This window comes from Loxodonta africana, chromosome 1 (assembly GCF_030014295.1).
Source record: "Loxodonta africana isolate mLoxAfr1 chromosome 1, mLoxAfr1.hap2, whole genome shotgun sequence".
NCBI classification, from domain to species: domain Eukaryota; kingdom Metazoa; phylum Chordata; class Mammalia; order Proboscidea; family Elephantidae; genus Loxodonta; species Loxodonta africana.
The window spans coordinates 94665984-94689415 of record NC_087342.1 but is presented as its reverse complement, the minus strand read 5'-3'; the positions used below and the strand labels follow the sequence as shown (position 1 = coordinate 94689415).

The 23432-nt window shown below is 55.2% G+C and overlaps 3 protein-coding genes across 12 annotated transcripts in view; 1 reads left to right on the top strand and 2 right to left on the bottom strand.

Annotated features, from left to right (window-relative positions):
* The window catches only part of SYNGAP1 (synaptic Ras GTPase activating protein 1), a 31380-nt gene extending 16383 nt beyond the window's left edge, over positions 1–14997 (bottom strand). For both annotated transcript variants that reach the window (XM_064284659.1, XM_064284664.1), the window contains exons 1-5: positions 13848–14997; positions 10496–10617; positions 8083–8188; positions 1494–1585; positions 964–1085 (exon numbers count right to left, since the gene is read on the bottom strand). In XM_064284659.1, the coding sequence (XP_064140729.1) occupies positions 964–1085; positions 1494–1585; positions 8083–8188; positions 10496–10617; positions 13848–13914 (509 nt within the window). In that variant the 5' untranslated portion in view covers positions 13915–14997. The remainder of the gene's footprint in view (positions 1–963; positions 1086–1493; positions 1586–8082; positions 8189–10495; positions 10618–13847) is intronic.
* Positions 14998–15967: 970 nt separating this feature from the next.
* CUTA (cutA divalent cation tolerance homolog) lies at positions 15968–17595 on the top strand. 3 transcript variants are annotated; one of them, XM_010600596.3, is made up of 6 exons: positions 15968–16098; positions 16498–16706; positions 16878–16937; positions 17051–17096; positions 17222–17271; positions 17368–17595. In XM_010600596.3, the coding sequence occupies exons 2-6, from the start codon at positions 16525–16527 to the stop codon at positions 17492–17494; spliced, it is 465 nt and encodes a 154-aa protein (XP_010598898.1). In that variant the 5' UTR covers positions 15968–16098; positions 16498–16524; the 3' UTR covers positions 17495–17595. The 3 variants fall into 3 exon arrangements, with proteins under 3 accessions (XP_010598898.1, XP_003421085.1, XP_064140725.1); XM_003421037.4 differs by lacking the exon at positions 15968–16098 and adding an exon at positions 16105–16234; XM_064284655.1 differs by lacking the exons at positions 15968–16098; positions 16878–16937 and adding an exon at positions 16105–16234.
* A 100-nt stretch (positions 17596–17695) lies between these two features.
* On the bottom strand, positions 17696–22853 carry PHF1 (PHD finger protein 1). 7 transcript variants are annotated; one of them, XM_023540168.2, is made up of 14 exons: positions 22693–22853; positions 21801–21978; positions 21629–21710; positions 21422–21517; positions 20875–20978; positions 20599–20747; positions 20322–20417; positions 20071–20139; positions 19806–19929; positions 19626–19693; positions 19322–19459; positions 19038–19222; positions 18498–18578; positions 17696–18330 (listed from the first exon to the last, which is right to left on the bottom strand). In XM_023540168.2, exons 2-14 carry the CDS (start codon positions 21957–21959, stop codon positions 17945–17947), a joined length of 1737 nt encoding a protein of 578 aa, XP_023395936.1. In that variant the 5' UTR covers positions 21960–21978; positions 22693–22853; the 3' UTR covers positions 17696–17944. The 7 variants fall into 7 exon arrangements, with proteins under 7 accessions (XP_023395936.1, XP_023395938.1, XP_023395937.1 ...); XM_023540170.2 differs by lacking the exon at positions 22693–22853 and adding an exon at positions 18858–18952 and having other exon boundaries at positions 18498–18575; positions 19038–19233; positions 19358–19459; positions 21801–22640; XM_023540169.2 differs by lacking the exon at positions 22693–22853 and adding an exon at positions 18858–18952 and having other exon boundaries at positions 19038–19233; positions 19358–19459; positions 21801–22639.
* Positions 22854–23432: the final 579 nt, after the last annotated feature.

Sequence of the window (23432 nt, the reverse complement as noted above, 5' to 3'; positions counted from 1 at the left end):
CTATTTATAGCAGCCCCGTCATCGCGGCTCCGGCTGCCGTCAGCGCGACGCTCCCCCGGCCCCCCACCCCCGCGGCCAGGAATACCATGCCCTCACCCCCCACCGGCCCCAAATCCAGCTCTGTCGGCATGGGAGGGGGGCAAGGGAAGGTGTGACTCACCTTATCCCAACCTCCCTACCTGCCCAATCCTGGGGGCGGCCAGACATGGGGGAAAGTGAAGATAGGGTTCTTCCTGGGGAGTGATTGGGTGAGAGGGAAACCCAGAAAGGGACCCCAAGAGGCAAATAACAAAGGCAAACATCAGTACATTTCCTTTAGCCCTGGCCTTAGGGACAGTGCCCTCTGGGCTTCTCTGAAGGCTTCTTCCTCATGCCTCAATCCCTGGATTAACCCTACAGCCTCCCCTCCCCATTCTGTCAACCAATACATCTGCCCCAGCCCCCAACCCCGGTCAGCCTCTATACTGTCCCTTCTATAGCCCTAGACCTCACCCATTAATATCTGCCACCCCAATACCACCCCAACCTGCTGCCCCCTGTACTTCCTGCCATTCCCTTCTACCTAGCTCATATTGCTCCTTCCCCCACCAACCCACTACCACCCTCTTCCCCGGATTCCTTAAATGTTCCTCCTGGGCTTCCTCGCTCCTTCTCTGTCCTTCTGTATAGTTCCTCTAAACCTGGGCGGGAGCCTAGCCTTCTGTCAGCCTGAAGAGTCCCTCCTTGGCTTCACCTTCATTCCTTTTTCTGCCCGTCCTCTCCCTGCACCCGACCCCTCTCCTGCTGCTTACAGATCCTTACCCAGCTCCTCTTCTACTCCATTCTGTCCTCTGCCCCATAATCTCTCTCAACCAACCTGAGTCCTTCAGCCTTTGTGCTCAGATAACCTCATTCCTGCCCAGCTCATATCAGAGCCCCCAGGTTGTTACATCCATCCCATCCCACATGCTTGAGCCCCTGTACCGGTCATGGTCAGCACTTCGGAAGCGAGGCAGGATCTGGCGAAAGCTGCTGGTCCGGTCAAGTTTGGGTTGTGACTTGGTCCGTTTGATGGAGCTTTTTAGCCGGCGGCTCAGGAAGCCTTGCTGGGGGGGGGATGGGGATGGGGTGGATTGGGGCTAGGTCAGTTCTACCTAGTCACCCCTCAGCTGGTAGAAAGTCCCTAATGAAGGTGGGATGGTGGGAGAAAAACAGAAGCCTCGAAAGGTGAGGAAAGGGGTTTAGGAGCCCCGCTCCCAGTTTGTCTTCCTTCGCTCCCACGGGTGCGAGCGCACACACAAACACACGCGCACCAGCTTGGAGAAGGTGGGAGGGCTGGTCCGAGAAGAGGGGGGCAGAGCCAAGAAAGGGGAAACTGAAGAGGTGGGGAGACACACAAACACATTCTTTCTCTCTCTCTTGCCCCCTTTCTCAGAATCCTGGGGCTCCAGCTGGGACTGAAGGGGAGGGGGCCCCCAGTAAGCCACATCTGGCAGGTGCCTTTACTCACTCACCGAGGGCCGGAAGGGTGCAGCGGGGGCGGCCTCCATGCTGTACTGCTTTCCCCCTGGGACGCTCTTCCTCCTCGAGCGACCCAAGTGGTATTCTGGAGGAGAGGAAGAGCCAGAGGGAAAGTTGGAGAGGGGGTTGGGGGGAATTTCCACCCCTGGCCCCAGCACATCACCCCACCACCCTCTGCCCCTTAGCTCTGGCCTCACCTACCCCCCGGAAAACAGCAGGAAGAGCAGCGGCGACGGAGAGGCTGGTGGCGGCGGGAAGGAGGGGGCAAGGAACCCGAGCCGGAGCCCCCGGAGGGGGACGGGGTGGGAGGCCTTAGGCCCATGACTGGGGCTGGCAGTCAGCAGGGGGACATGGCTGAGAGGGTTAGTAACACCCAAGAAATAAAAGATACCAAAGATCTAGGGAGGCTAGTTCCCTGGTGCCCACTCCCGCCCCGACAAGGAGGGGCTAGCTGGGGAGAAAAATGGGTCAAAGGTCATTGCCCATAGGCAGGCTTTCCTCTTTCCCAGGCTGGGGACATCTTCAACCTGTCCCCCTTCCTGGAATTCCTGTCTGGCCGGAGTGTCAGGGCTGTCTCATGACCCCTCCCCTAGAAAGGATGGGGGGGTCCTGGAAGGGACCTGTGGGGGCTGGCCATCAGAAAATCCACAGAAGGGGCAGATGGGGCAGGAGGTGAGGGGGAGGGGAGAGAAGGGGCCAGTTTCACGTGCACTGCAGTGGCAGGCAGTCTGAAGGGGAAGAGGGAAAAAAAGATTGCAAGGGAGTGGGCAGGGAGTGGGGAGGCCTGGCAGTGGGGGCTCTGGGGACTCCCCAGTGAGGGTAGGCAGAGGAGGGGGAAGATGAATGCGGATGAAGCTCAGACTGGCAACAGTCTGAAGCAGTGGCGGCTAAGAGGAGGGAAGCTGAGGCTCTGCTGCCAGGGGATTTAGAGAGGCCGAGGGGCTCCAGAGAATGAAAGTGGGGGGATGCCAAGCTCCGGCTCCAGCTCCAGAATGGCTGCCCAGGCCTGGGCTCCCCCCTCAGCCCCACAGTCACCACTGCAGCCAATGGGGGGGCCGGTGCTGCATCAGGGGCGGGGCCACCATCTCCACGGCAACAAGAAGCTACAGGCTGGGGGGGCGGAACCGGAAGAGCTGCCTGTTAACCCTCTGGGTTCCGGAACAAGGGACGACCACAGTTTCATTTTCACTGTCTGCTTCCAGAATTACAAAAATTGCCCTAGAATCAGTCCCTGGCTTCCCTTTTTACCTATAAAACCCAGGTGTTAGGAGGTTTGCACACAAAAATGTGGATCCCATGACACAGGAGCCCTCATTAGTCCCTCAGGAACACGCGTAGAGCACAGACATACATTGAGCTGTGGGGGTACACGTATATATACACCACAATACAAAAAATAAATAAGGAGCTAAAAATACATAAATAAATACGGATCTTCTGTACGTATGGGTCCCTGGATGGTGCAAATGGCTAATATGTTTGTCTGCTAACCAAAAGGTTGGAGGTTCGAGTCCAACCAGGGTTGCCTCAGAAGAAAGGCCTGTGGATCTACGTCTGAAAAACCAGCCATTGCAAACCTTATGGAGCACAGTTCTACTCTGATACACATAGGGTCGCTATGAGTCGGAATTAACTCAATGGCAACTGGTTTAATTGATATGTGCTTATGAGACATACAGACAACTGTGAGCACAGGGGTGCAGATCCCCACACCCCCACAGGATACATGCTTAGACATATGTGAACACTGCAATAGAGGAGTAAATACTTGGACCCAGACACCTATATGAGGACTGCTGGTGTGGACATGTGGCCCAAGTTCCTGGGGCAATCATGTGGGCAGCACACTACACAAATGGACATTTAACCCTGACACACATACAGCCCCCACACCAGGAGAATGTGAGTTTAACCCCTGTAGTAGCAGGACATGCTTGAGCACACTGTGAGCCTGAGACATCAAGGTATCCCCATATACGAAATGCACAAACATCCTCCATTCACACGAAAAGTACAACCACATCCACCCTGTCTCGGGACAACCCTATTTGCTCCCCCAGCCCTTCCCTGACTCCCAGCACAGGCATGAGCAACTGCTACCAGAGAAAAGAATGAGGAGCAAATATGTTAATTATCCTTCCATTATACTCTAAACAACGCATCTAAGGGTTCAAGATATCTCTTTCCTATCACATTTCTCTGTATTTCTCAGGTATGGCTGCCTCAGTCTCGTTGCAGGGAACCTGGCTCAGCCATTATTTTCACATGCTAGCTCCTCTAATCAAGTTTAACTTTAGATCCATTAAAATTTGCTTCGGAACTAAGGAATTAACAGAAGGAGAAAAAACTTGCTAATTGGTTCACATGGCTTTTGGAAGTAATACAACCTTATACCCCTCACCAGGTACTAAGATCCATGAACTCACACATAAGTCACAGGTACATGGAGGCCACACACACACATACGTTTACAAAGACTCTCACTGCTGCAAGAAAAATAGCGGAAACACTGAGAAGAAGGGGACAGAGTGACAGAAACATAGGACATCCTGTTATTAGTGCTGTGTGCAGTGACATGTACAAAGAACACATCACACACCCATGTACACACACAGAGCAAACCTGATAAGCATGCACTGTGATCCTGGGTCTCCAGGTCCCATCCCTGCACGATGTATACACGCGTGCACGCACGTAACAGCCACCTACACAGACCCGTAACACAGGCATTATGCATACACCCACACATGTACACACCCTGTGTACACACAAAATAGCGCTCACACACACACATACACTGCAAGGACATGGACTCCGGCCTCTCTAATCTCTCTAATCTTGACATCACCCATAGAATCTCCCCCTGCCTCCCAATTCCCCAAATCCCTAACTTTCCCTCTGGCCTTTCTTTCTCTCCACACTCGGCTGGCAGCTCCTCAAGGGGAGCCAGGGGAGGGAGGTTGAGAGAGAAGGATGAGGAACAGGGTTGGACAGAGAGCAGGAATATGGGAGACAAAACTCTGTGCTGGGGACAGGAACCTCTAATGACTGTCCCTGCAGTGACAAGGCCCATTGTAAGCCAGCCTCTATGCCTGAGTGGCCTCCCCTGATCCAACCAAACCTCATCCCACAGGGCCTACCTGAATCTGATGCCCTCTCGGACCACCCCCCTTTCTTCTTTCAGAGATCACTTTACCCAAAGGCCTCTCTCCTCCCCCACCCTCCACTTCCAGGCCCCTTCTTCCACCATCTCCATCCAGGTCCCCGGTCCCCATCTTAGACTCTCTTGGCTCCTCTTCTCTTCCAAAATCTAGCTCCAGCTCTCTCCCACATTCCCATTCTCCAGCTATTCTGTCTCCCTGGCTCTATATCTTCTCTCTTCTCCAAACTCTCTCATTCCTCCTCTTCCCTTTCCGCCCCACTTTTCCTCTTAACCCCACTCCTGCTCTTTTCGGCTTTTCTGTCCCCACTCCCTGACCAAGCAAAGGGTCGTGCGTGCCTAAACTAAAGGTATTTCATACAAGGTAGGATCCCAAAGCACACACTCACACTCTTCTCCCCACAACCACCACTCACACACCACCCACATCCAGACACGCCCTGGACACCCATGCTGGGATTGACACAGATACCCAGGCCAATGCATGGCCTGGAACACGCATGCAAAGACATACACCTGCCCGCAGGGACACAGAAAATCCTGCTTATGCGGCCACACATCCCCACACATAGGAGACTGACCGGAGGTGAGCCCCAGCCGAGGACATGCATCCTAAGGGTCTGGGGTGACATGGACCAAGATGTCCACGGACTGCTCCACAAGCCAGTGGCCCAACCAGCAGGCCCCTAGGCAGGAACCCGGCAGAGGCAGGACAAGGCAGGGCACACTTGCATGTGGTTGGTTGCACATGTATGCACGAGGAACAGAGGTTCCTGGGTGCACATGGCACCGACACACAGGGGACACGAGCATGAACACAAACACACACGCGGACACACGGGCTGCCCCTTCCACAGAGGGGCTCCAAGACCCTCCCCACCGGTCGCCCCCGCGCGCTCGCGACCATGGCTCCCACGATGATGGTTCCCGACCCCCCGACCTCCACAGACCCCCTTCGGTTACCATAACTCCCCCCACTCGGAAGATTCAGCGAGAACATGCGGAGGAAGCAGCTGCCGCCGCCGCCGCCGCGGCCTCCCCGCCCCCCCTCCCCGCGCCCACGCACACGCGCCCCCCCCGCGCGCCCCCCCCACTCGCTCTCCGTCCGCCCGGCCCCGCCCTTACCTCGCGCCGCCCCCGGGGAGACCGGCGGGGCGGGGGTGTCCCCGGTGGGGGAGGGGCCCCACCCCAGCGCGGGGGGGGGACGGGGTGCGGTGGGAGAGGGGGCGGTGCGGCCCGGCTCGCGCCGCCCGGCGCGGTGGGGGCGGCGGCGGGGCCCGGGACGGCCGGCACGGCCGGGACGGCCGCGCGGTGACGGCCGCGGGAACGGCTCCCTCCGCCGCCGCTCCCGCCGCTGCCGCCGTTGCCCGGGCCCCGCCGCCGTTGCTAGGCGACCGCTGCTGCCGTGGCCGCCTCTGTCACGAGCCCCGTCGCCCAGAGACAGCGCGAGAGAGACGGGGGAGGGGGGCGAGCGGACCCCCAAAACCAACCGGGCCTCCCACCATCCCCCTCTAAGCAGGACCACCCCCCAAAACAGAGGCGGCAACACCGAGAGGCTGCCGGCTCCACCCAGCAGAGGAAAAGCCCTGGATTCCAATTCCCCTCAAAGGTCCGGAGACCTCTCCCGAGCTTCAGCGTTCACTGCCTCAGCACATACCCATCCAGAAGGGCCCCCCAAGGCCCCAGTGACCCCAATGTCCCCTACGGATCTCTCATGCCTTTTACAAATCTCACGACCCTCTGAAGACCCTAAAGGTTCACCACCTATGAACTTTCACTAAACCCTCCCCAAAATATATATACCCCTGGGCTATCTCTCAGCCCCTGTTGAATCCCAACACAGCAACCTCCACATACCACCCTCAACTCCAAACACACACGGGTACCCCCACCCAAAACACACAGGAGACCAGGCCAGAAACCCCAGACCCTGAAGACTCAGTAAAAAGAAAAATGGAGAATATGTGGGCAGAGCCACCAATCACAGGGACACATGATAAACATGCTCCGTGAACATGTGAACATTCTGGCCTGGGCACACAGGTATGCACGTGTGCACACAAACACACGTCTTTACCAGACACGGACATGACACACACAGATGTGACAGACATCACACACATGCTCTGTACACACTCCACCACCACCACCACCACCACCACCACCACCACCACCACCACCACCACCACCACCACCACCTGGCTTTGCTCACAGAGATGTGCTACCCACACACCCCCATGGTCAGAGATTTCCATGACAATGACACACTTCCCTAGCCACCCACCCTCCTAGGGTCCCAGAGCTGGCCCCCAAGGCACTGAGGCCTGGGCCTATCAGAAGAGGGATGGAGGAAGCCAAGAGATGTGGCCCGGCCATGGTTTCCTCTACGGGGAGAGACAGTGGAAGTCTGAATCCCTGAGGGGAAGGGGAGCTGATGGGAGAAAGGGGCCACCCAGGGGATGGGGGGTATGGAGGCCTGGATCCCTGGTCCTGGAAGGGGAATGCAGTGGAAGGGGGCAGTGACGAGGGGGTTTCCGGGGGCTGAGGGCATCTCTCTGCACCTTGGCTGCAGATCTCTGTTCTCTGCCTTCATCTCTCCTCACTGTTCCCATGGAAACCTTTTAAGCGAACTTCTCAGGAAGACAAAAATCTTTTTTTAAATGACTAAAGAGGGGGGTGGAGGGGGGGCAGAAAGAGGGAGGGAAGGGAAGAGACAGATGGAGAGAGGGAGAGAGTTGGAGAGGCAGACTGAGCAGATAGCTCTACAGACAGAAAGGAGATGCGATGGGGGTCTGATGAAGTTCTGCTGGGTGTAGAAGGGTAAAGGGGGCCTAGGGGGTAAAAAAATAATAAGAGAAATAGAGGGAGCAAGAGGAAAGGGAGTGACAGAGTTGCAGAAAATAGAAGCATTAAGATGAGAAGAGGAAAAAAAGGGGCAAGAAAAGGGGAGGGGGCGGGAACCACAGGGCTGAAGGTTTGGAAGAATCAAGGGCACAGAGATTGGGCAGCCGGTCTAGGGGCAGGGCAGGAACTGGGTCAGTCTCTCCAAGATCCCAGACCAAGGGCTGGGAGGAGCAGGGACAGGAATACTCGGACAGGAAGCTAAAGATCTAAGGAGACTATTTTTACAAGCACCTGGAAAACAGTCAAACTTCGCTGCTGGAGTGGAAAAAAGGAGCGAGGCAGAGCAGAGACCCACCGGGGGCCTCTCACCCACAGCCCCTGCCCAGCTCCAGATCCCACAGGCCGGCGCCTTCGACTCCCAGGCTCCCACTCCCAAGATGCAAGACTTGGTCTCCGCCCCCTCCCGCCCCCTGACAGCTCCTTAGTTCCCCCTCACTCCCTTCCCCCGCCAGCCCGGTCCACCTTCCCCCTTTGCCCCGAGGCTGTCAGAGGCACGCAAGTCTGCTCGGCCGCCGTACCATGCTCGCCGTGGGGCCGCCCCTCCACCGGCACGGAGACTGTGCGTCTCAGGAGTTTGTTGCGACTGGACTCGCTCCTCCGGTCCCGGATCAGAAGGGGGTGTATCTAGGGGATGGGGGTATGTGTCAGACCTCCCTGGCCGAGGCCTTTCTCCTCTGCCCCTCCCCTCCTCCAGGAAGGATGAGCATCCCCCTTCACCTGGCCTGCCCACCTTATGCCACCTGTCCCTCCACACTTTCGTGTGTGTGCCTCTAAGTGGGTTTCTCTTACCCGTCTCTCCCCCAGTCTCTCTCATTCTTTTCTCCCTCCTCTTTTCTCCCTCCATTTCTCTTGAAACACTCTTTAGAGAATTTTCCCAAACCCTACTAAGCTCTTCCCACAACCCCTCAGGAGTTAGCTACTCCCAGAATCCAGTTTCCCCTTGACCTTCAGTTCCTCTATTCTCCCTGCTTCCCTCCCAACCTCCCACCTCCCTCACCACCTTCTCTCCCTCCGTGCCTGTCACAGGGGTAGCAGAAGCTGCATTTATAATCAGGATCCACAGCTTGTCTCCCTCCCACGCCCGGCATTCGGCCAGCCAGGGACCCAACCTCCCCTCCCCCAAGAGGGCCTGGTCACCTCCCCCCACCCTTCATTTCCTTCCATCACCCCCACCCTGCCTCTCTCACTTCCCTTCTTCCCTTTATCCTTTACCTTTCTATAAGCCTTGCCCCTAACTTCCCCTCAGCACCTTCTTCCCAGCCTCCACACCTCTCCAGCCCTCTAACCTCCTCCGCCCCTACCAGAAGTCACAGGAATGCCCTCCCCCCTCACTAGCCCCCAGTTCTGCTTTCACAACCAATCCAATTCCAACTCCCCCTGGCCCTTCGAAATTGCTCAACCTTCCCAATTCCACCCCACTCCCCCACCCCACCCACACCTTACTCCACACTCTGGCCACTCCTGTTGCCCCTCAGCTTGCTGGCCAGTGTACCCACTTTATTGACCCCCTTGACCCATCCCCATCTCTACCATTCCTGCATTACCCTATTCATTGATCCTCCCTCTCCATCCTCCCAACAGTAACCATTCCTGTTGGTTCTGATTTCCCCAATTCATCCTATAAACCCCAAACCCCTGATCAAAGCCAATGACCACTGGTGAATCATTCAAATGCCCAAACCTCAGACTCCACCACCACTACCACCTCTCCCTTCACAGTCACCACGTCCCTCCTATGTCCAACCAGTCCCTGGTGATGCCCTCTCAGTATCTCTCTGAACTCCTGATCTCAGGAACCCTTCCAGTCTTTACCCCCATGCATGCCAAGATCTGCTGACTTCCCTAGGCCTGAAGCCCTCCACTCAGCCATTTCTCTACACTCTCACCTGTCCCCTCCATCTGTCCCCAAGCCCCTGACCACCTTGGTTAACCCTAGCCTCAACTCTATTCCTGCCTACCACACCCTTCCCAACAGCTTTTAGGGGACAGACATCTCTCTGGTCTCCCAGGCTACTCTACGTCTCTGTATAGCTGATCCGCAAATCAGCCCTACTCTTTGAATCATACTCCTGAGGTGTCCACCCTTCATATCTGTATCCCCTATTTCCTCTGCTGACCCAGCTCCCATATCAGAACCTACTCTGCCCTGGCTCTCAAATCACTCTGCTTGGCCACTACCTCCCACAAGGACCCTCTGTTCATTTTATGTCCTTCACTCTAGCTAATCCCTACCCCTACCTCATTTTTACTTCTTTAGACCACTCCCCACACTCCCAGTTCCCCTCATCCCCAGGCCTCTCCTTATATTTTCTCCTGATGTCCAACCAGTCCCTGGTGAAGCCCTCTCAGTATCTCCCTGAAATCCTGATCTCAGGTACTGTTCCAGTCTTCACCCCATCCATGCCAAGATCTGCTGACCTTATCATCTCTCCCAGCACCCTCCAGCCCTCTCCCAGTTACACAGACTCCTCTGTCCTCTGATTTTTCTCTGGGCCCCTCAATTCCCTCTCCCTCCATTCTGCCCCATCAGTGGGCAGAGGGGAGAGGGTTCTGAAGGATCTCTTTGGAGGTGAAGTCTTCCCATTCTTCACCCCTTCTCCAAGCCCTTCATTTTCCCTTCCCCATTCTAACCTGTTCTACAACATGGGCAGACTGAAAACAGTAGATACTCTTCAGATCTTCAGAACCATATCCCTCCAACACCAAACATAGTTCTCAAAGACCCCCTGGTCAAGGTGACAGAATGAATGCCCCTTTTATCACACCCCAACCCAAATCTCAATGGTTATCATCCTCCCACAGCTTGCAAATGTTTTTCTTTTATGTCTACCTTCTCTCTTTCCCCTACACTAATGCAGATTCTCTCCGTTTTCTCGCCACATTCTCCTGTGCCACCCAGGGGTCTTTTCCCATCCTTCTCACCCTGCTCACCTCATCCTCATCCAGCATGAGCAGCTGGTTCCCCGAGATGATGCAGAACCGAGGGTTCCAACCAGGACGATCATACGGGGAATGAACGTATTGGGTTCGGTGCATAGGGGGTCCCCGTACATCTGAGGGGCAGAGACACAGAAACGGTAAGGCAGGCTCTATGCATTTGAGAGAAGCAGCCCAAAGTGGCAAGAAGAGAGTCCACAGAGAGGGAGAAAGGGACCCCACCCACCTTGAGGAGATCTCAGATAGGGATAAGGCATCTGGCAACTTTAAAGGAACAGAAGATAAGCCTATACATCTGGGGGAGAGAGGGGAGGGGAAGCACATCACAGGGCTCTGTAGAGTTGGAAGAAATACAAAGGGGTGGCTTAGGGAGTGGAACTGCATCACGTCAGAGAAAGGACACGTTTGGGGACAGAGAAAAAGGAAGGAGCTCTCTATCCACTTAAGGAAAATGAAAAGTTGGAGGTACAGCAAAATTATCAGAAGAAAAACACAGAGATTGGTGGCAGGTATCTTGGAAGAGGGAGGGCATCCAAGTAACTGGAGAAGACAAGGACCTGGAAAGTGGCACCGCCCATCTGCAAGAGAGTAAAAGGAAAACTGCATAGCTGGGGGAAAAAAGGATGGTGGGGGGGAGTTGCAGGGAGATCTTGGAATATTTGGTTAATGAGATTCTGAGAGCTAAACATCTGGAAAAGAGGAAGTGAGGGAGCTTACCTGATCAGAGTAAGAACATGAAAGAGCCTCCCCTCCCTCCTGTCCTTGCCCAACCCTGCTTATTCCTTGGGGAAGTTCTGGTTCCTCAGGTGACAGGAAGATGGCTCTAGTCAGTGTTTGGCTGGGTAGGGGGAGGGATGGGATGAAGGAGGTAGGAAATATGCCCTTGTTTGGATAGAGACCCAATTAGTCTCTTCCCTGTCTCCCCCCAACCCCATGCCCAGAGGTCAAAGATTTAACACTGCCCCACCACCATCCACCTGGTCTCCCTGTACAGTATGGAAGTCAGCTCCACAGGTTAGCAACTTCCCCAGGGCACAGTGAGGAGCTTGAGGAGAAAAAGGCAGAGGAAAGAATGGACTATCCAGGCCTAGTGACATAGTGGAGGCCTCCAGAGAATGAGGTGGGGATAGGGACAAAACTACCAGAAGAATAGAACAGGAAAGCAAGGTCACTCTTGCTCAGAGATGCCCCCAGGGTCCCCCTTCTCAAACTTCGCTGTTCTTGCCATGACCCCCCTCCCTGCAAAATGCCTCTCCTTTAAACCCCAACTGCTGCACATTTTCACAGTGATTCAGGAGACAAGCCCCATGGAAGTAAGAGAAACCAGATGGGTGATATCAAAGTGATAGAAAATAGGCTATAGAAGAGAGACAGGTACCAGATTTAAGGAATCAGAGTGAGAGAGGGTTTAGAGGAAGCAAAATCAAATTCTGTCACTTTAATGGGAAAACTAACAATGGATAGTGCAGGAGAATTGGTCTTTGGCTTCATTCCAACTGAATAACCCTGACTGGTAGAGTTTTAAAAATTCAGGTCCCTTTCTATCTAAAACGTGGCCCTCAATTTACCCAACCTACAGATCAGTCAGAGATGAACCCCCAGAATATAGATGCCCTATACTTTGCAACTTTCACTATCTCAACATCATCTCAGAGACTCTAACCAATATTCTCTAGAGATCACCAGTACGTAGGCTCTGACACCACAGAGACTGCAGGTAACATGCCCACAGCACTCAGACATTTGTACATCCAGAGAAGAAATCTGTTGATATACATAACCATTATGGGAGGGGCTGGTTCAGGCTGCAGCCAAAGGGAGGCAGGTTAGACTTCAAGATGCGCTTTCCCCCTGGGAGCAGAGAAGAACACTAGGAACTTAGCTTAGGAGCAACTCCAAACACACACACACACACTTAAACACATTGTCTGGACTTGGGGAAGGATGATTCTGAGACGCAGATTCAAGAGGCAAAGGAACATGGCTGAGAAAGGGAAAGATTCACTAGGAGAAATCCCGCCAGGGCACAGATAGGGATCTTTTGTAGCCCCGTTTCCACAATCAAAACCTCAGTGTCTTTATACCCCTAATCTCCAAGAAGTCAAGAAAAGAGGAATGGGTGATAAGAACTGAGGCATTAGGAGAAAGTGTAGGCAGAGACCTGTGGCGACAAGATGCGGAGTGGGGAGGGGAATAGAGGATGGGCTGGGGGACAAACGACAGGAACGGATCTAAGAGAAAAGGAGATGGAGATGATGGGAAATCCCTAGGGACGCGGGGATACACCAGAAGGGCCCAACTGGGCATAGGGAAGAGAAACTGAGATGGACCAATAGGGGGGTTAGGGCAAGGGGGTCAAGAAGGAGGGAGTGGAGAGGTGGTATAGATACAAGAGAGCTACCAGACAGAAGAGAGGGAGAGAGAATGGACTCCAGAGAGGGGACTGATATAGGAGAAGGACAGAAAGGGAACTCATATAATGAACGGACACCATATGGGGGGAAAGATATAGGTGATGGACACCAGAGGAGGGAGGGGGAATGGAAATAAGGATGAGGGCGGGGGAGGGGGATAAAAGTGGTGAAGTGAAGGAAGCGCTTAAGACCCCAAGGGTTACGTTTCATTGGTCAAAAGCCTTAATGAAGATCAGAGTTTGGGGCAGGGTCCTAACCTGCCCCTACTCCCATCACTCAATCTTACTAATATCTACTCCCCTCCCCCCCACAACAAACATATAATTTGGCCCTCCCCCTGCCCTGATGTCCCCTCCCCCAAACCGTTCCCTCTCCTCTTTCCTCCATCTGGACCCTCCATCTACCCCCCCCCAGCCTCCCTCTCTCTCCATCTGGCCCCTTCTTCTCTCCCTCCATCCTCCTCCCTTTTTCTACTCCTAACCATTCTCTGAGCCCCACCACGCTCCCCCCCATCTTCTTGGCCTCTCTTTTCACCCCTGTGTTTTCATTTTCCCCTCCTAGCCCCTCTTAAGACTCTGCCCCTCTATTTTTTTGATATTTTCCTCATCTCTCAGCTCCCGCTCCCAAATTATTTCTGCAGGTCTCCCTCCAAACCTATCCTTCTACCTTCTCACCCCTTTCTGGCTCTCTTCCCTTTTCATCATTTTCCCGTCAGCCCCCCTTCAAGGCTTGTTTTCTGGCCCCTCCGTCCCCTATCTACCCCTAACTCCCTGTTCTCTAATCCCTCCTTCCTCATTGCTCCCACCCCTGCTTCCCCAGTCCTCCCCTCTCCCTCCATTTCAGCCGCTCCCTAGCCCTGGCTCTACCCCCGCCCCCTGCCCCTCCCCCTCTTGCCCCCCCATCTGGCCCTCCCCCTCCCCCCGCCACCGTACCTCTGAAGGGGGCATAGGACATCGCGGGGATGCTCCCCCGATGGATGGAGGCGCGAGACCTGCTCATCAGGCCTGAGTGGGAGGGGGCGGGGGGGAGACGGGGGAGAAAGAGAAGAGAGAAAGAGGGGGAGAGAGGGGGAGAAGGAGGAGGAGGTGGAGGAGGAGGAGGAGAGAGGAGGAGAGAGGAGCAGAGAGGAGCAGAGAGGAGGAGAGAGGAGGAGGAGGAGGAGAATGGGAGCCAACGGCAGCAGCGACAGCGGAGAGGGAGAGAGAGAGGGGGGCGGGGGAGCGAGCGAGAGAGGAGAGAGGAGGAGGAGGAGGGAGAAACTCTGCAGCCCCCACCTCTACTGAGGGAGCCCTGGAGAAAGAGACCCCTCAATAGAAACCACTCCAGACAGGGAGAGCTGTTCCGAAGATGCAGACCCCAAACCCTGAGTCTGAGAGACCCCAGACCCACAAAACAAAGATAACTCACACTGAGAGGGGCGGGATCTAAGACCTCGGCTCCCCTTGGGCAGAGGGTAGAGGGTTAATCTGAGGCACAGACCCGTAATCTAGAAGAAAAGAGACCCCTGATTTTAGAAAAGACCCTCTGGACTCCCTAGAGAGATCAAAGATCAAAACCTGAGAGTCCAACCTCAAAAAGGTTCTTCCACAGCCACAGAAATCTCAGACTATAGACTCTGAGACGGTGATGTCAAGAACCAAGACCTGAGACCAGGACTCAAAGAAAAAGATCTGAGACCCCAGATTGGCAAAGAACCCAGACCCAGAATTAGGTCTTAAAGAACTCACCCAGAGGGAGCTCAAAGACCCCAGATTTATATCAGAGACAAGAAACTGCAGACTCAGAGACTGATAACTCTGACACAGAAATTAGCCCAGAGATGGAAAACTAAGGAGACCCCAAACTCATAGAGTTTGAAAGACCTCTAAAAGAGCAACTTCAGACCCGGAAAACCAGAAACCCCCAAACAAATAACAAAACGGAAACTCAGTCCTGAGAAAGACCCCACAGAGATCCATCTCAGAGACAGACTCCAAACTGAAAAACAGAAATCTCAAGGAAACCCCAACTCTGGAGATAGCTATGAGAGAACCATGACAGTCCTGGAGAACTCCCAGTCACACCCGCCCATCAAACCAGTGACCCCAGACCATGGTGGAAGGGGGATTACTGGGGAGGAAGAGTGACAAGAACCTTTTTCTCTGCTGCCTTCTCGCACCTGCACCTCTCTTGCTTCTCATTGGCCCCTGTCTCCATTTTTGGGTCACAGGATGTGCTTGGGCCCCAGGGAGGGAATGTAGGGCAGGTCCTGGCTCCTACGGGGATGGATTAAGGGAAGGAGACCCAAGGCTGAGAGATGGACCTGTCCTGAAGAGTGGAATAGGCAGGAAATAGGTGACAAAAGGACCATCACCACTTCCAGGTGCCCTTTTCTCTTCTCTCCTCTGATCCACCAATCTGTTTCCAGCTTTGGGGTTTAAGTCACCAGAGCTTAGGTGCCCTCAGTCCCACTTTCACCATTCTCTATCCCATTTACAGGGTCTTGCTCTGCTCTGTCCTTTTACAATGCATCATTCCTCACCCAGGCATGTCTTGCCATGCCCTGTGCCTGCCTAATCACTCCCCCCTACCCAGGGCCAGCTGGCCTCTCCTCGGATCATTGTTGTTCTTTTCCAAACCGGGCACATCTCAATCCTAAACAAAAGGGCAGGGGGCGCTCTATTCAACCCCTGAAGTTCAATCTTCTCAGACCCCTCCCACTCCTTAAGGCCTCTGGTACAGTGTCGGGACTGTTAATGTGCTCATTCTGGGGTTTAGGGATGACTCCCCACGCCACAACCTGACGCATGGGGCCTGCGGGGGCTCCGGCCCCCCCTTTTCTAGCGTCAGTTCTCTCTTCACATGGCCTGAGGGACTGAGCTGCAATTGGCCTCTTCGCGACACTCAAAGAGATACCGTCGCCGGAGAGGGCCCGCCCCCTCACGTGACGGCGGAACGCCGCAGCAACCCTCCCCAGCCAGCAAATAGCCGTTTCCGGTTTATGTGGAAGTGGGCGTGCCATTTCGGTGAACCTCTGCAGCTCTGACTGGCGATTGGTCAAACTCCTCTTCGCTCCTCCCTCATCAGGAGGCGGGGCAAGCAGGGCCCGGAGACTGGTAAGATTGGCTGCCTGTGGAGGCTCGGTGGTCCAGCTTCCACTGTCACGTGGTGTGCGCTGTTTTCGTATCACGTGGCTGCGCCCAGGTAAGAAGAGGCCGCTCTTCCTGGGTCTTGGGTCCTTTCTCCGCGTAACGTGTGGCCCTTTGATATCTAACTCTCCTCTACCAGCAGAGGCTGCATGAGGGGGGGGCGGGCTCCTGCGATCCTGCTCGGCGGAGTGGTGAGTGACCGGCCCCGTCCCTTCCGGTCCTCGCAGTCTCGATCACTATCCTTACCCAAAATCCCATAACTTCACAGCTTAAGGAGGGAGTGAAAACTGAGTCTTTGCCTTAATTTTCGAAGTTTGTCTCCCAGGTTCAGGGACGTATTCCTTCGGGGAGCCTGAGAGGGAGTGCAGAGCCAGAGTGTCCAAGTGAAGGGTTCCCTCGGTGCAGTTTCCTGGGGTATTTGAAGAGAGAGACTGAATTCATCCCCTGTTCTCAGGCCACTCTGCTCCTGTCGTTTCTTTGGATGCCAGCGCTGCTGCCTGTGGCCTCCCGCCTTCTGTTGCTACCCCGAGCCCTGCTCTCCATGGCCTCTGGAAGCCCCCCTTCCCAGCCCTCGCCGGCTCCGGGCTCCGGTTACGTCCCTGGCTCGGTCTCAGCGGCCTTTGTCACCTGTCCCAACGAGAAGGTCGCCAAGGAGATCGCCAGGTGGGGATCTCAGTGGGGGTGGGTAAGGATGATCATGAAGGGAAGAGTGGGAGATGGGGGAGGAGTGCCCTCTGGTTGCTTCTTGCAGTATCTAGTTTAGGAAGCTTGTCTCTGGGCTGCCAGTACCAAGTTCCAGGTCAGGGGGCGCTCTGAATGGGGCTTTCTCTTTAGGGCTGTGGTGGAGAAGCGCCTAGCAGCCTGTGTCAATCTCATCCCTCAGATTACATCCATGTGAGTCATAGGGAGTTGGGGGATTAACCTAACTCGGGATTTACACGGAGCGTTTTACCTGGGAGGAAATCTTTGCTCCCCACGACACACTCTCTCTTTCTCAACCTTTTCAGTTATGAGTGGAAAGGAAAGATTGAGGAGGACAGTGAAGTGCTAATGGTGAGAAATTTTCCCCCAACAAAACCTCCCCCATTCCCTGACATTCCTTTGGCCCCTGTCCCTCATCTAAGATCCTGAAATCTGCTGCACACCTTGACTCAACTGTATTTCTTCTTGCCCCTTAGATGATTAAAACCCAAAGTTCCTTGGTTCCAGCTTTGACAGATTTTGTTCGGTGAGAACTTGCTGGGCAGTCTAGGGCTTGTGTCTAAGGGAGCGAAGTCCTCTGGGTCTTTGTGTAATCCTTACCCCCCAAAAACCTTTTTTGCAGTTCTGTGCACCCTTATGAAGTTGCAGAGGTGATTGCATTGCCTGTGGAGCAGGGGAACTCCCCATATCTGCATTGGGTGCGCCAGGTCACAGAGTCCGTTTCTGACTCCAGCACTGTCCTACCGTGAGCAGCCCTGTCCCCACCATGATCCCCTCATATACATCAGTGACACCTGACTGCCAGGTGATGACTGGGTCCCCAATAAATCCTATCTTTGGTTCTCTTTGCTTTTTGTCTTGTCATGTATGCAAATTTGTTGGGGAAACTTAAAAAGTGCTTCTAGTTCCTGTGTTCCCCTCCTCTTTCAGAATGACTCAAGGCTGCTAGATTTGCTTAATTCTCTTTATTTCAATCATACAGAGTCCGGGATCCCTTATTATCCCCCCCCCTCAGTCTCCGCCCCCAGGGGTTAAATAATTTTAAAAAATATTAAAAGCTGTAACAAAATAACATCAAATGGGAAAAAAGGATGGGGTGGGGGTGGGGTCCAGGAATCAGGAAAGAGGTAGAGAAGAGGGAGCCTCTTCTCCACACCCCAATCCAGATTCCAGCCTGGGCAGTAGGGAGAACTAACCCCCTACCTCCTCAGGTACATCCCAGCTGCAGGTGAGGTCAGGGTATGAAAGTGCCGGTTTGTGTGAATGGGGAGCTGGGCAGAGAGAGGCTGTTCAGAAGATGCTCCCTCCTCCCCACTCAACCAGGTACTGCACAGAGCCATCCGGCCGTACTCTCCTAGCAAGGACCCGGACAGGGTCCCCTCGGGATAGGTAGCCAGTGCCAGCCCCACCTCGGGCTCCTCCCCCAGTCCCAGAAGACAAGCTACGGCAAAGGGGAGAAGGGGGTACTGAGCGTCTAGGAAGACCTGGGGAGGGAGCTGGCACTGAGGAGGATGAGGCAGCCATCGAGTGGGGGACACTTTTAGGGGTGTCTGTGGGGAAACCAATGTGAAGTTCCAGGGGTGACCTAGGGAGAGAAGGCAATTTCTGAGCCCAGATAAATGCAGGCAAGAACTGACCAGAAATGCAGACCAAGTATGGATCAGAGCAATGAGGAAATGGTTGGAGACTGAGGAACTTGAGAGCACAGAGGAAAAGACAGGGTATCACAGGTAAAGGAGGGTAGAATCTCACCTATCTGGGGGTTCTCCATCCCCAGAGGTCCCTGCGGTGCTGGCAGAGGGATGGAAGGAAGCGAACATCCGGATGGGGCTGCTGGGGTTGGAAGGGTGAATGTCAGGACCTGAAGCAGGGAAACAGGGCCCTCTCTCCCTGGGAAAGGCAGCTTAAACACTACCTCCCAGGTTACACTTATCTCCAGGGTACTGGGTACCAGACATTGGTTCCAGAAATCTCTCTAAGACAAGAAGTAGTAGCCAAGTGTGAGAGGGAAAGGAATTTTAGAAAATATGGGGTGAGTGAGAAAATCCAGAGGATGTAAACAATTGGAGGAAAGGTTCCAAGAGAGCACATCTGGTTGGGGGATAGACTTACCTGGGCAGGCAGCGGGCGTCTGTGGGCCGGAAGTTGTAGCCGCTGCTGCCCTGGTAACTCTGGTTAGGGCTGGGGGGTGGTGGAGACACTGAGGCCTAGAAGGGGCAACGGACTGAGAGATAATCCTTGATTCCTTCCTATACCCCACCACTCACCCCATAGGGTTCGTCGCCTCTGTACCTGCAGCGCCCTCTGCAGACGAGCCCGCTCCCTCTGCTCCCGGGGCTCGGGGTGATTGCGCACTGCCGAGGGTGGCCCCAGCTCCTCCACTTTTCCCTTCTGCCTCCGCCTCAGGGGCTCTGGCTCTGGCTCCGGCCTCCGGCGCTTCCCCAGGGGACGTGAGACCCCTCCCCCAGGGCCCTGCCCTGAAGGGAAGCTGTAAGAGGCCTCCTTATCCCCCCAGCCCCCTCCCGGGCACCCCAAAGACCCCCCTTTTCTATATACATATGCCCCCAGACTAATACCCTGAGGATTTTCCCCATTCCCCCTGGACCAGTGACCTGGTGGGGGCTCCATCTCCAGTGGTCTCCACCGGGGGAGGGGTCCGAGCATGGAGACCAAACAAACATTTCCTCTTCTTAATCTCCCTCCCTGAAATGAAACTGGGGCAAGGAGAAAAATGATACAGGGTCAGTGCTACTTGAAAATGGACCCTCTAATGCTGACAGTCAATCCTTTTCAGAGATGTTCCTTCCTGTGGGTCACAGTCCCTCTCCTCCCAGGTTTCCATAGCTCTAATCTCTTCTTGCCTCTATCCCTCCAACTCACCGGTCCTTGTGGCTGTTGAGAGCAGAGAGGAGCTTGGAAGAACGTTCTCCCTTGGGGGTATCTGACAGCTGGGGAAGGGGAAGGAAAATGGGGTCACAGGAACGATGAGCCCTTCCCCCCCACCCTTTTCTCCACATCTCAATGTCCCACCCTAAGCTCCAAAGCCTCATCACCCCTTACCTCCCCCAGGAGCAAACTGTCCCAATTCTCAGAAGTGAAGGGGAGAATCTCTCGATCAAAATCAAAGTATTTCTTCTTACAGCAAACACTGAGGTGATACAGGACGAGATGGGCCACATCCACCCTGGAGAAGCAAAGGGTTGTCAAGATCCCAGAAGCATTACAAAAGCCAGAGGAGTTCCGGGGTAGGAGGTTGGGGCGTGTAGGGTGAACTACTGGGGGTGTTAAGAGGAGTTACACTGAGGTCATGTCCAACCCAGCTCACCAGCGAAGCTGAAGCCTCCGGACCTTCTCAGGGCCCCCCCGACACACACAGCATTCAAACTCATAGAACCTGAACATAGGCAAGAGAGACAGAATACACTTTATACTGGAAAATTATGTTCTATAGAGGACTTACAAGCAAGGATGATGTGAACAGGTGAGGTTGGGAAGCGACTGGAGGAGAGAAAGGCATGAGGGAACACAAAGCAAGGAAGTCTCCCTCAGTTCCTGGAGGGTCTTCTCTGGTCTCACCTGTCGCCATAGAGGAGGGGCTTGCTCAGACACTGGGTACAGGCCTCATGGAACCACTGCAGGCAGCTCCGGCACTGCAGCATTTTCAGGTTCCACCTGAAGGGAACAAAAGACTAGTGTCCTCCAGATACCCCCCCCACCATAACCACCTCAAACCCTGTTTGTCACCTACTCCCATTCCCTTCAGCACTCCCCTCCCCCATTCTTTCTACTACATTCCCTGGGATGCCCTCCCCTTTGTCAGTCATTCCTTAGGCCCCTACCCCTCATTACTCACTCCCCAGGGCCGCCACAATAACAGTAGCTCTGCTGCCGATTGCTCTGATGTCCAGCATCCCAGTCTAGTCCCTTTAGTCCATATGGCAGAGAGAGCTTCATGCCCAGCATGGCCCGGGCATAGGGCCCCTTTTTCAGGGCACCCCCCCTCTGCAGAGACAGAACAGGCAGGAGGTCTCAGACCGGTGGGGAGAGGAGAGGCGTGGGAGAGTCTGTGGATGGGGGAGTTCCCACAGAAAGGGCCAGTTCAGTAGGGGTAACAGGGAGGTACCTTTACCTTGGTGGCAATGGCAAAGACACACTGGCGGCAGACCCAGGGAGATGGACCCTCTCCCTCTCCAGGGGCTGGCGCCCTCGGAACGTGGCAGTCCTGGTGATAAGCTGAATAATGATAATGTTGACAATAGACCACTTATTATAGTGCATACCTGTGTTAGGCACCTGGATAGGATTAGTCTTATCCATTTCAATCTTTGTCTGTGGTCCTGCTGGAGGGGAGGGGTAGTTATTATCCTTATTTTACAGGTGAGGGAACTGAGGCTCCTAGAGGTTAAGGGACTTGTCCAAGGTCATATGACTGTAGAAGAGAGTGTACTTAAACCACCTTCTACCTGCAAAGTCCACACCATCCCCCATTCCATGGCTGCCTCTCCCTGGGTTGGAACAGGGGAAGGTTACAGGGTTGAGGAGACTGGTCAGAGTAGTGACCCGGGGACTGAAGTGACCTGGGGACTCAGACTGGACAGGTGGCATAAGGATGGGTATAGGAGAAAGGGCGAAAGGCAGCCTGGAAGGCTCATGGCAAGCTGGACCAGCCTTCTCACCATGGCGACACTTCTCACAGCTGACCAGCCTGTTCCCAGGGACCACAGTCTCAGAGCGACAAACACAGCAGAGGAGTTCCTCCCCAGGGAGGGCAGCTGTGAGGGAACACAGTGTCAGGGGGCCAGCCTAAGCCTCCTCCTGCCCACCCACCCAAACCAGGTTTCTGTTTCCATGGGATGCACACTCTCAGGCCTCTAAGGTCTCACCAGGGCTAATGTCTTTCCATAAAACCAGAAACTGGGAATCATCCTCAAATTGGACCAGACACACTTCCCGAGCACTGTCCACCTGGAAAGGTGAGCACAGAGGATAAAATGGGAGCCAGAAAATATAAGGGGAATGGAAAGAAGGTGACAGCTCAGAGATCAAAACTCTTACCTTCTTGATGGTCCCCAAGTATAGCAGCCCATCAGTCCATCTGGCCAACACATCTTGACCCTCCCAGAGTCGAGGTCTGGTGCCTGAGGTGGGAGCAGGGGAAGCTGGGTCCCAAAGCGAGGAGGCACCAGAGCGGCTCAGCCGGGGGGGCTGCGCCATTGCATCCTGGGGGGGGGGGCTAACCAGGAATAGGACAGGAGGAGGTTATGAATGCTGAGAATCCTTACCCATTTTTGCCTATTTTTCTGTCCTGAGTTCAAGCAGCTTCGCCCTCAAGTTTAAATCCCTGAGACACCTGGGGCACCAGATTCCTGACTCCAGCCCTCTCAACTCTGGTGCCTTGCTCTCCTCTCCCTAACACCTCTCCTCACTCCACAACCTCATTCACTAGTTTCCCAGTTTTTAGAGCTCCCCTGGGATATTATACCCTGGCCTTAAAATTTTAGGGGAAACGATGGTCGCAGACGCAAAGATTATTCAGTTTCTACTGTCACCTTCCCCATGCTGTTTAGAGGTGTCATAATTGGGGTGCTCTGTTGTCCAGAAATGTTTTTGGGGAGCTTTCCTCGAGATGTTTTTCAGAGCTTCTCAGAAACGGTTGCCTCCCCAGGCCCTCGTGTCTCATTCAGAACAATCACTCTGGTGCCGGGTTATGTCAGGTCACTCTCAAATTCGGGGCTCCCTGCCCCCGGGTTAGATAACTTCCCTGAGTGCCCCCAGAGGGGGGCGTGTCCCATCCCGGTCTCTACTCCCCACGACCGGCGAGTCCGAGAGAGGACTTGAGTCGGCCTGGCCAACCCGATACCCAGGCGGTGTGGGCTCTCCCGCCCGCGCCCTGCGCGCCGACCCCCGGCTCCCTGCCCCCCACCGGCGCCTCTCGCCGCCTCTTTACCGGTGACAGCTGGGGCCGCCGGGAGCCGGGCAGGAGCAGCCGTGGGAGATCAAGGCGAGCCCCTCGCGCGGGGAGGGCACGTCCGGGCGTCGGAGGGCGTGCAGGCAAAGGCCGGGGGGTCCCCAGGCCCAGCCCCTCCGTCCCGGCAGCTCTGGGGCGTATGACGCAGCAGCCAAAGCAGCGGCAGCGGCAGGAGGAGGCGGCGGGGGGAAGGAGGGGAGGGACGGACCGACTAGGGGGAGGGTGGTGGGAGGGGAGGGCCGGGGGGAAGGAGGAGCCGGGGGGGCGGGCACCACCTCACCCCACCTCCCTCACCTCTAGCAAGCCTGGAGGGCGCTGAACGCATGGCGACCCCTGCGCAGCTGGGTCGGGCGGACAGTCGGACCCGGAGGGAGAGGGAATCCCCACAGCCCCTTCCTCTGACGGGAGACCCGCCCTCGGGGCAGGAGGGAATCCCCCCTCCCGGCAGTCTGCCTCGGGTCTGGCGCCAGGCCCCATGCCACATCCATTAACTGTCCCCCCCCCGGACATGGTCACTCAAAGTCCCTCCCCTCTGACCCTAGTCATGGCCCCGCCCACCACTCACCCTTCCCCTTGCCCTCGCCACGCCCTCCCCCTTGAGTGCCCCGCCCTCCTCTCGCCGTAGCCCTCGGCCCCGCCCTCTCCAAGGCAAGTTGTCCCCCCCCGCCGCGCTTCTGCGCACGCGTGGCCCCTCCCGCGCGCGGCACCTGGGAAGACTG